General features: G+C 42.5%; 1 protein-coding gene across 1 annotated transcript; it reads right to left on the bottom strand.

Annotated features, from left to right (window-relative positions):
• Positions 1 to 5,993: 5,993 nt before the first annotated feature.
• On the bottom strand, positions 5,994 to 12,493 carry LOC144935323 (putative HIT-like protein Synpcc7942_1390). The gene is made up of 5 exons (XM_078861883.1): positions 12,251 to 12,493; positions 9,366 to 9,524; positions 7,887 to 7,991; positions 7,190 to 7,262; positions 5,994 to 6,335 (listed from the first exon to the last, which is right to left on the bottom strand). Exons 1-5 carry the CDS (start codon positions 12,344 to 12,346, stop codon positions 6,244 to 6,246), a joined length of 525 nt encoding a protein of 174 aa, XP_078718009.1. The 5' UTR covers positions 12,347 to 12,493; the 3' UTR covers positions 5,994 to 6,243.
• Between the last annotated feature and the right edge of the window lie 304 nt (positions 12,494 to 12,797).

The following is a 12,797-nucleotide window of genomic DNA, read 5'->3' on the forward strand; positions in this document are numbered from 1 at the left end:
CAAAAAAAAACTCAACACATTTCCTCAAGAAGGCTGACAGCCAAGATGTTGATATTCTTTTTTCCTCTCGGTGACAGTAGTGTATATATGTGTGTATTTTTTTACTGTTGTTATTATTATTAAGCCTAATATATATGCTTAAATGTTCCCAAAGGTGTGCTCGCACGTCTACATTGTACAGCATTTTGAGATGATGCTCTTCAAATCCCGTGTGTGCACTGCTAAACTAGACAACTCTTTTTACTTTACCAGGTAAGTCCCACTGAGATATATATAGTCCTTTTTCAGAAGCGATCTGACCACAATTGATAGCTCAACGAAGTGGCTTATCACGTGGAAATGTATAGCAGCCAAATAAACGAAAAGCGTGATGTTGATTCTAAATGTGGAGGGAAAAACAGGAGGACCCGGAGAAAAACCCACGCGACCACGGGGAGAGAGAGACACGCAAACTTCAAATATACAGCAGGCATCAGGGTCGGGATCGAACCCACGATCTCCTTGCATACTCGGCGAGGCAGATTGCATCTCGCCAGTACTCTGCAACAGTTCTGTAGCAGAGTACTGGAATCACCTGAAAGGACCCACCATCTCAAATGGGCAATTCTTCACAATTGCAATGACATGTTTGTTGCTGGCGGCATCGCAGATGTAAACTAGAGAATGAACTCCGATTGGATTTGGGGAATTTTGGCTAAACACTGGGAGTTTTGGAATTTCCCCCAGAGATGAGGCACGCCGCATAAAATCGCACACTTCCCTTACATGCGATGGCTGTGTTTGTTTAAACACAGAGTACCCTAAACAAGCTTAAGGCTGACGCTCTAACCTATTGCTCAGATGGGTCAGAGTACCCCATACATGGCCCTAAGAGCCGAGAAGCTCTTGAAACCCACCCACTCTGACGCCTAAGTCACTCCTGACGCCCTGTCTGGCGCATGACTCTTTTGCAACGTGCAAACATCCCACCGGATGGATCGGCGATGGCTCACACTGCTTCACCAGCACTCACTGATAAGATCACAAAACATATTGGACTTGTCGCTGGTTACTTAATAACCAGGAATTCTGTGCGTCACCTTCAACCTGAACGGATACACTGATGCAATTTCAACAGGCAAGATGCTGGCTCATAAACACAGACTCATAGACACACACCGGAAGTTGGGCGTTCCCTACCAGAGGGTGTTTATTGGTTAGACTACAAATATGATCCGTGAAGTTCGCTCCTCACTTGGTCACGGATGAGAGGAGGTGAACTCTACTCTAATCGTGGTAAATCTGAATAGCCGCAGACTGGTGGCTCAGTACCAAAGACGATTGTTCATGTGCCGACGCCATCCTTAGAGCAATTGAATGATGTAGTCAGTTTTGATTTGACATTACAGTACTTTGAAAAAACTTTTTTAAACCAGATTGCACGAGGATTTAGAGTGAACTCTACGTGACTTTACCAAAAGAACCAAGAAGATGAATCCCTGCAGTCACGAAAGCTTTAAATCGAAAATATATAGATTGCACACAATATATAATTCACCTTAAGAAATTTTAGTCTAAAACTAAAAATAATGCATTTTATTATTTTATTGTTTCTCTTCTACGTGACTTTACCGAAAGAACCAAGAATATGAATCCCTGCAGTCACGAAAGCTTTAAATCAAAATTCTGAAAGTTTGATGTGGAAAAACATATATGGTGACATTGTCAGCTTATCTATTGTCGACGTATATTTTCCGCCATGGCAACCAGTATTATTTTGTGTTTTATGTAAAATAAACAACAGGCTAACGTTTTGGGGCAATTGCCCTCCTTCAGAGGAGAGAGAGGAGTGAGAGATTGACTTTCTAGTTGGAGATTGCAGTCCACTTCAAACTGATTCTCCGAGAAAACTGTAAAAAAGTTGACAAATTATCAATATTGAATTGACATGAATAGTTTACCATGACAGTCATAGACATCTAGTAGCAAACAAACCATTATTTTTTTTAAAGGGTTCTTATGTATTATGGCGATTTCAATGACAAGTGTAATGTAATACAGTATTAGCGGTACATTTTAGGTCAATTTACAATGTATTGAATACCAAACACCAGAGCTTACTTTGAAACACAGGATCGTCTTAAACTGGGACATGCTGAACAGTCAAATCAGCTTGAAGAAGAGACACCCACCGGTGGTGATTTCACGAATTCGGTGCGAAAGAAGCTCAATATACAATTCAGCAACTGCATTTGCTGTTGAGCAACTGTGCAGCCCAGACACAGGAGGCATTCATGATTTGTAGGAAGCACCGACATCCTTCGCACCAACAAACCTCCCACTAGTTTTTTTTTGTCACTGATCTGCCATGGCTCAATGATGACTTAAAATCCAGGGGTGACCGATTAGATTCTTTTCCGGGCATGGCAGTTCAAACTATATAAAAAAAAAAACATTTCATCACCCCTCCCCACCCCCCAATGTCTGTCCGCCCGGCAGTATAAATTGGTACACCACAAATTAGGTCGATCGGTTGGTTGTGTCTACTGTAGTTGGTTCAACTGTGGACACTCCCACTTATTCTACTTCGTCTGGCAGAATGGTGCTTAAGAAACGAGGTGGGGGGGGGGAGCATTCTTGAAATGTCCACTCATCTGAGACAGCACCACCAGGGTATGGTCAGGAATGCAGATGGCAATGCTTTTCCTCTCGAAAAGCTGTGGCATGGCAAGTATAGGCCGCAATTATAATAAGCATACCTGTCCCCACCCATGGGTTAACTACCTCAGGGTTGCAATGATTGTGACAATCTTTAAGAAGATTAATACGATTGTGGAAATTGCAGGGGGATCGGCTTGCAGGAAAGATCATTGCAAGAACTTTCCTGAAACGTCTTATGCCAATTGCTGACGAACTCCTCTGAGAATCCCGATGTAGGTTCATGCTATCGAGAGGCACAACTGACATGATGTTCACTGCCCGTCAACTGCAGGAAAAACGTCAGGAACAACACAAACCTCTCCACGTGGCCTTCTATGACCTCACAAAAGCCTTTCTTCTTCTTCCACGCGTTTGTCCCACTCATGTGAGGTCCGCTGTCCTTGCCAACCTTCTCCACACAGCCCTGTCCTGCGCCATCTCTCTTTCCGCTCCTCGGGCCACCACGGTCCGATCGCACCACATCGCCACCACCACCTATTTTTCTGCCTTCCTCCTGATCTCTTTCCTTTCACTTGCATCACTTGCCACCTGCTGACCCACATCATTTTCCTGCTGTCTCTCCACATGACTGAATCACACCAGCCTTTTCTCTCTCATCTTGTCTGTGATTTCTACCACCTTGAGTCTTCCTCTCACTTGTTCATTTCTCACCCTGTCGTTCCTTGTTAAACCCAAAATCCACCACAACATCCTCGTCTCTGTGACTGCCATAGCTTGGGCAGCCCTCTTTCTTGTGCCCCATACAACAGCACCAGCCTCACCACCATCTTGTACTATACACTACACTATACACGACTATACACTACACACTTTTCCCTTCAACCAAACTGGGACCTTAAAGCCAGGTGGGAAGACAGACGCACTAACATCAGCATCCTCTCACAAACAAAGACCACGAGCATTGAGGCCATGATTATTCGATACCAGCTTCGCTGGACCGACCACGTCATCCGAGTGCCCACCTCCAGACTACTGAAGCAAGTTTTCTACTTCCAGCTTCGTCGAGATGTGCGGTCGTGAGGAGCGCAGAGAAAGCTCTTCAAGGATGTCCTCAAGGCCAACATGAAGTGCACCATCGACACCAAATCATGGGAGACTCTTGCCCAGGGTCACCTCAGATGGAGACAGAGTCTATTTCAAGGATCCAAACTCAACGGCAGAAACAGGAAGAGGAAAAGTGGGAGCGGCGGGAACAGCACGCCGCAGTCCAACTTACTAATCCAGTTCCAGGCACAATTCTTTCTGGACACATGTGCCCGAGCTGCGGCAGAATCTGTCAATCCAGGATCAGTCTCTTCAGCCATCTTCGGACCCAGAGGTAATCCAAATTTTCTATGGAAAACAATCATCCTCGATTGCGAGGGATAGCCTATGATGATGATACGAGCTCTCTGCAGCTTCTAGCAGAGACTTACGCCGGGAGTGGCGTGAGCAAGCAATTGTAAGGCTGCACGCTTATATTTGTACCACGTGACTCAGTGGAGGGAATGTTTCCTTCCAAAATGTCATCACACAATAAATTGGTCATGCACATCTGTGCTAGCACATGGCACGTGATTCTAGAACTACTAAAGAGACAATAGAGTATTTTGAGCACATCCTCCCCTTCAGCCTCCTGACCCCTCAACACGTCTGGAGGCCTCGCATGCCAATATTGATGTCACTATTTAACAGTATCACCAAATGCTCTACTGCAGTGTTCATTATTATACTGTACTTATACAAATGCAATTCTTCATCGGGAGGTAAGGTTGTATTTCGACTATACATTAAAAAAAAATGGATAACACTAGTGTGTAACTGCTACACGAAAAAGGTGACACTGAATTAGCAGAAGCACTGAGTTGTCTTCATTCCAAAGGTCCTCTTAAACAAATCCGCAAATTACCTAAAGGACCACTTAGTTTCTCTAGAAAATACCTGGAACATCAAATTGTAGTTATGCTACCAATGACCTCAAATGCCATGTATTTCCCCTGCAGGAAAAAGAGTGGACTGTTCTCGACATTATTATTGCAATATTTTATTAAATGCCACCTCCATGCAATGGGGAAAGATATCCATTTTATTTTAACAAGGCTTAGAAAATAACTCTATATTTCGGAAAGTAAATTATGGCATCTCAAATACACGTAAGAATTTGCTTCAAGGGAGGATAGCTTGAAGCCAACAGTGGCAATTTTATAATGGCATTATCTAAATACACCCATTCCACGGAGTGCGTTGAAGTTGAAACACGTGACATATGGGAAATGTTAATCTGTTCGTCTCACATTAGCAATTAAATTACATTCCAGCAAGAGCCAGGGAATTACATCCCAAATTAGAAGATTAGTCAATCATACTCCAACAGTTCGTTCTTGTAAACAAGCAAGACCATTTTGTAAACAATTTAAGTGCTACCCTCGACCTTAGCACGCAAAAATAAACTCAAGCTAAAAACACAGAGGTCAAATTAGAAGCGCTGCCAAACATCACTGATGACTTTGCACAGCTGGTTTGTTTGATTGGCTATCAAGTGGTCACACGAAGGCTTATTTTATTTACATGTTCAAGCTGGAGGTCCAGCTTGTACATATACCTATTTTTATCAAAATGTAGGATTTTGCTGTTGTGCTGTCAAGCTTTCGACTGTTTCCGGATGTATGGTATGACAAGTTAGGCTGCCCTCTCCTGGTGAAACGTACAGGTCGCCAAAGTTGAATGCTGTTTGACGTTTGAAAACAATAACAAAAAACAAGCATTCCCCAAATGCCGAGTGTACAATCAGTACAAAATTACCCGTATTCAGTAAAATCCTGCATCGCCTTCTACGACTAATCCAGGAATATTTAATGTTTGCCCAAAATAAAATTACAGTATTAGAATCTGGACCATGCTTATATCTCCATCACGAAGACTTACGGTACAACTTGCTTTATAGGCAAGCATGACAATTGTACTACAGTATATATGGTGCTGCGATGCGACATTGTGGGCAATAGGAGGTAGTGCAGCAAAGACCACTGTTGTAGTGCATTATGGTCCCACATTTACGCTCCCCACCTTCACTAACCCATACTGACTCGGATAGTAAAATATGGTTTAAAAAAAAAAACGACAGACATTGCATAGGGGTGGCCTTCATCCAATCGTGGGTAGAACATAAAAAAATACAAATTTCAAATGCATATAATGTATAGGTTTTTTTAATTATAATTTGTCATTGTATATGTGAAGGCAGTACAATGCAATCGGCATATATTTATTGCTGCTCAGTTATACATGTGCAGTAATTGATAACAGTCATCAGACATGTTTAAAACAAAAACTTTATTCCTTGAATATTTATGCAAGCCCCCTTGAAGGAAATATATCTTCCTTGCCAGTAACAATCTCTCACCCCGACCAATCAAGTCAACAATCCAACAAACAAGAAGAGACATACCCCAACTCTTTGGTCATTTTGTACAACCTCCCAACACTAATTAAATATTACCAAAAATAGCTATTTCTTCTCTCTACTGAGAACGTTCTTCACAGGAAGACGGTGGGGGGTCGCAGTTAGCCAGGCGGCCACAGCATCTGACGGCCCCCAATAACGTGCACGTGCAGGTGATAGACAGACTGAGATCCATCCGGTCCATCATTGATCACTGCGAGATAATCCACACACACACAAGAATGACCCTTTACCATATTCAGAAACATATACACACACACGTAAACATACATCAGTTGAGACGGAAAAGTATTCACCGCCACAGCGATTCGATTAATTCGATGCACGCATCGTAAGCCTGATAATTAATTGTAATCACTGATGAATCAATACATTGTTGCATCCCGATTAAACAGATTTAATATATAGTAGGAGTGTAATAATGGATTAATTCATAATTAATACCAATTTCTAAGATCACAATACACCAATAAAAGCACATGTGTAAGAATCGATTATTTGATATTAATATATATACAGTATGTTTCAGGATCGCATAGTTCTTCCAACCACTTGATGCTGCTGCAACTAATGTTCAAAAAGGAAATTATTTAGTTGAATTAGAATCCTGAATAGTGAGAAATCATTGCACACACGAGCAGGGCAATTGTTATACCCCCACAGTAGTACAGTATTTTTCAAGTACACATGGAAATATACGTATCAAAGATGTAAAGAGAACGGTACACTGAAAGCATAAACATTCAGGGGAAGTATTTCAGCAGCGTTAAAAGGTTTCATTCAACTAAGTGCCATTGACTAGAAATATTTTACAAGAAGAAAAGAATAAAACCCATCTATGCTAATCACATGAATGTTCAACTGTATGATGGGCCTGGTAATGCTCTCACACAGCAGCTGCAAAAGAAAATATTTCTAACAAAACACTTAAGTTCCACAATTATACCCCAGAGGTCATTTTCATAACTGATGGAAAACCATGTACTTTTATGGTAATGAGTTGAAATAATTTGTATTTGTTGATGTATGAAATGTGTCTTTACTCACCAACTCTGTACCCATTATCCAGCCCTTCCTTCTTTGCCAGGGTTTTTGCAATGAAGAGAAGATGACCCAAAAGCTGCAAGAGACATATATAACAGGGGCAGTTACATTTTGACTCAAAACTTTCATTAACTGCAGGAATTCATTTTCTATGGTTCTTTCGGTAAAGTTACGTAGATAGAAAAAATATCATAATTATGAACTTTATTTTTATAATTTTATTATTATATTTTTTCTATCTATGTGACTTTACCGAAAGAACCATAGAATATAACAGGGGCATTTTCATTTATGCAGAGGTTAGCACAGCACACTCTGAACCGAGGCACCCGAGTTAAATTCCCGGCCAATAATAATATCAGTGGCAAGTGATATTTAAACCGATCCTGGGCCCTGTTAGTGGTCCTATCCAATTCCCATATATATCTTTCTGTTGATAAAATATTAAGTGACGCTGCTATTTGTGTGGGGGTTAGGGTTTTGCATTAGAGGTTACAGTTTAGGGTGAGGATAGGCTGGGAGTTAATGGTTATGATCAGGGGTTAGGTGTTAACGTTAGGTTTTAGATGTTGTGGTTAGGATCAGTAGTGCCTCATGAATGCTTCTCTTAACCCGAATGTGGCGAAATTAGTCTTGACAAAAATACACAGGCAATACATGACCTCATTTAATATTTTGCACAAGATAAATGGTGAGAGACCTGGGTGTCTTGGCTCTGTGCCTGGCTGATGCGGGGAATGCGCAGCTTGGGGATGACGAGGAAATGTGTGGGAGCCTGCGGGCTGATGTCGCGAAACGCCAGACACTGCATTCACCAACAAGACATTTATAAGTCAATGCATTGACAGTACAGCAGCAAACAAAATATATTTAATAAACATATCAGAATGTATACATATTTCTCTTCCACACCAGTTGCACTCTTGTTATATGGCCACAAAGATTGTGCATCATCTATCTATCAAACCAACTTTCTTAATTCGCAGAGCTGTGACCATCTGAATTACGGGAAAACGCACATTTAATACAATATTTTTTTACACGTGTAGTGGGTACAAACTTAAGGGAGACTTCTCTTTAGAGGCAACACGTTTATTTTACAGATAACAATACAGAACATGAAGGGGTACGGCCCCTTCCACCCGCTACACTAGGGAGGTACGTCCTCCTCACTAGCGTGCCCTATAAACTCGGGACCAATCTCTATCGAGTCCTCCACTATCGGGGTCTAGGGAGGCTACACTGACCCGACCCAGCCAAGGTCCTCGGCTCTGGCTCCTGGGTCTTCAGGGCAGCTTCTTGATCTTCGAGTGGACGACAACTGCCGGTCCCGTTCAGGGGTCCAGCTTTTATACCCAGTTCCTGGCTCACTCCGCCCCTAACCACTCCTCCCTTCTGGAACCATCTGGAGGGGCTTGGAGTGTGACGTCATCCCCCAGCCCCCCTCTTGGGGGTCTGGGGTCTGCACCTCTGGTCACGAGCTACCCTGCGGGTTACCTTGGCCCAACGGTCCGACTCATCTCCATCAGCCTCCCTTCCGCCCCCTGCTGACCCGGGGCCGTTACTACAGGCTGCGTGTAGTGATAATCGCACAGCGCTCAACGATGCCGCTACACATGCAGTCATTGGCGTCGAGGTTCAGCTTGAAAGCCCAGGATAACCATGGGTGTGGTTGCCTCAAATTTAACCCGGGTTCCAGCAGTGTCAGCTAAATGCTTGACTCTATTAATTAGTCCCCCAGAGACCACCTGGCTGCCTCACTATCAACATGTATAATTCAACAACTTCATATATTCACTGACCTTAAAAATCAGCACTATTTTTGTTAGTCTAAATAGTGAAATTTAATAAGGCTTTGCATAAACCAATAGAAAATAGAAACATTCTGACTTGGATTTTGCTGAAGAAGCCTAACGCAGTTTCAAGCAAAACTTCGTATAAAAATTGCTACATTTGGATGTGATAATTGTTCTTCAACTTACCGACGAGCTTAAATAATAATAATAATCGGTGTGCTTAACGCTTGTACACATTACTATTTGTTTGGCTATATAATATGGCCTAACCCAATAATCAATTATGAATCAGAAAACTGAAAAAATTCTAGCATGGCTGATGATGGTGATAGACCAAAAAAATATCACAGCAGATACTACAATTCAAGATGTAGCAGACACACCATGTCGTCCTCATGTAAGATGTCAGCCGGAATCTCTCGGCTGATGATCTTGGAGAAGATCGTCGGTTTGTTGATGCCGTGTTTCTCCCATTCTTGCGCAGCCAACTTTGCCCTGCTCACCTCGTCATGGCCGGGCCCCAATGTAGACAGTCCTGCTGCCTATGTCAGACACCATAGACGTTACAAACATAAATCAATTGCAATGAAGCAAATAAAAGATATTTAAATGTCAAACGGTTAAGGTGTCAAGTCATGAGGTGAGGGGGGGCGGGGGGTGACCCCACAATTCGGGGTCACGATTCGATTACATAATCAAATAACTGTCAACTGTCGATTTAAAGCTTTCGTGACTGCAGGGATTCATCTTCTTGGTTCTTTCGTTAAAGTCACGTAGAAGGGAAATAATAAAATAATAAAAATAAAACAATCAAATAACATTCTCACGACGTTTCGGCCACAACACAAACGTGGCCGAAACGTCGTGAGAATTTTATTTTATTATGTTTTATTTTTATTATTTTACTATTTCCCTTCTACGTGACTTTACCAAAAGAACCAAGAAGATACTTATTCTCAGGTTTTTTCGGTAAAGTCACGTAGGTAAAACATTAAAAGTAATGAAAGTAAAATAAAACAAAACAAAAATAAAAATAAAATTATTTTTGTTTTGTTTTATTTTACTTTCATTACTTTTAATGTTTTACCTACGTGACTTTACCGAAAAAACCTGAGAATATGAATCATTGCAGTCACGAAAGCTTCAAATCTAGAATCAAGAAGATACTGTCAACTGTTTTTAATTTGTAACAATATCCTCCTACTCATGTCAAAGTTCCGTAAATCCATAAAACTATCACATAAGTTATGATTATTATGGACATGGCCAAAGACTACAGCATATAAATTATTCAGGATAATCCATAATTTTTTCCACTCTGGCCTTGCTACTTTGACAACCAAGCTGTGTTAACAAAAACTTAATTCAGCTATTTAAGATAAACCCATGTTGGAGTCATTCCAACACATTAGAATACACTTCTTTTCTTGGCATGAACTCCCCAGAGATGCCCCTCCACAATAATCAAACTTCACTTCGTCCACTTAATCAGCCCCCACTCTCAACAAATCACTTATTTCTGGGCTGTGACCTTCTGTGGGTTATCACGTTTTTCAAGGGCATCCAACCCTCTCGTTTCTATTTATTGTTATATATAATCATATCTCATCCGTCACCTTTACTTACAACTAAGCAAGAGCCACTGGCCCAAAAGTATGTTATTCACGGGAATTGAAGAAAATTTACAAGTTCAAGGTGAGAAAGGTAACAGCGATCATGAATTTCACAATAAAACTCTTGATTCATTCACACAAAGTACCCGTATTAGTGAATCAGCTGAACAGACCAACGCATCACATGACAATAAGTTACCTGTTCCACCAATTCATTCATTGTATCATACATTTTAAAAACAGTTCTCGACAAAAGGTGAACACAGACACAGATCCCCCTGTAACAGAGACTGTTGGGGCAAGTGGTGTTAGCGAGCACCTAGGAAGGCCGGCAGAGTGGCACACGAGGGGCTGGGTGGCCAGCCACCATGCCCGGCCGCCTTTGTTTACTACACACCGCTACACCAGCTACTTATTTGAGGCTGAGTCGACCTTGGGGGGGGGGCAGGACCGGTTCAGATAATCGTCACTTGGTGTTGGCCGTGAGTGGGAATCGAACTTGAGTGGCCAGGTTCATGGCACAGCGTAGCGCTAACCACTACACCCACCGCTCCATGCTATAACACAAACTCACACACGTGCAGTGTCACCCCCACACAGTAAAATTTTGATTTAAAGCTTTCGTGACTGCAGGGATTCCTATGATTGGTTCTTTCGGTAAAGTCACGTAGAAGGGAAATAATAAAATAAACATAAAACAATATTTTATTAAATAAATATAAAACTATATTTTATTATTTCCCTTCTACGTGACTTTACCGAAAGAACCAAGAATATGAACCCCACACAGTAATTAACGTGGCCACTGCACCTACAACGTGACCTCTCGTGACCTCTCTCCCTGTATTGGACGCACGTGGAAGGGGCGCAAGTTTACGATGTCCCCGTTTCTCTGTGGAGGCGTCATGGGTGGGAAAAACCCGATTTTTCCAGTGGGCAGACATCGGGTTTTTTCTTTAATACAATTAAACCCGATTTTGGGGAATTAAAACCTGTTTTAATGAATACGAAACTCTGATCCAAGGCTTAGGCTGCTTCATCGTCGGTGCTGCTATTGTAGAATGCGGGCAGGTTGGTGTTAATGAACACGAGCTTCTCCACAATCGTGGGCGCCAGTGAGTTCCTTAGCTTGGAATGGATGAAGCCCATCGTTGAGAAGTTGGCGAAGTGCGGTTCTGCAATTAGAACCAATTAAACCGGATTTCTCCCAATCTCAGATGATCGGGTTTAATAAAAAAAAGGATAATTAAACCCGATTGTAAAAAAACCCGACTGTGCCACCTCTGTGGATTGCAGCGATTTACGTGTCTGTACCTCGTGTTTATAGTCGTGTGTGTGTGCACGTCTGGTTGGGTGTGTAGGTAAAGACATTTCTTTTTCCGGAGCTCAGCCCGGGGGATATCTCCGGCTCAAATCAAGCTCGGCCGAACACTCTGCACAGCATTTCTTTGCCACTGTTCATTCATTCTGTGTGTCTCTCTGTTCACGTGCGTCTCGCCCTCCGTGTCTATCCGTCTCTCCCCGTGTCCCTGTATATCTCTTAAAAGTCCCTGACCACACGCATGTTAGTTACCCGCCACCGTCGCCGCCAGCCCGTCTTGACATCTCTGTTCACTGACGACTTCCACTCAGGTCAGGGTGGGTCGAGAGCTCACCCGGCAAACACCCAGAGCGAGGCCGTGGGCTCTTGCTGCCCGTGGTCCCGCGGCCAAGACCATGGCCAAGGACACAGCGACTCGACTTGGCACCATCTTAAGCTCCTGTCACGTTCACCACCGCGGCGTTTCTCGCTCGCGATCGTTCTCCTTACCTAAGATGGCCGCCGTCCGGTAGCTTCCAAGCAGTGGGAAGTTACGGCGTCGGCCATCTTGCGTGGGGAGGGGTTTTTTTTTCAGTAACGTCGTCAAATTTCGATTTAAAGCTTTCGTGACTGCAGGGATTAATCTTCTTGGTTCTTTCGGTAAAGTCACGTAGAAGGGAAATAATAAAATAATACTTTATAATCATTTTTATTTTATTATTTCCCTTCTACATGACTAATAAAATCATATTTTTATTATTTCCCTTCTACGTGACTTTACCGAAAGAACCAAGAAGATGAACGTCGTCAAAGTCACGCTTGCAGGCGGTAACACCGCGTTCGAGATCCCTACCTAAGATGGCCGCCCTTTGTAGCCGCTAATCAGTGGGAAGCTTAGTCCG

This window comes from Lampetra fluviatilis, chromosome 13 (assembly GCF_964198595.1).
Source record: "Lampetra fluviatilis chromosome 13, kcLamFluv1.1, whole genome shotgun sequence".
Taxonomy (NCBI): Eukaryota; Metazoa; Chordata; class Hyperoartia; order Petromyzontiformes; family Petromyzontidae; genus Lampetra; species Lampetra fluviatilis.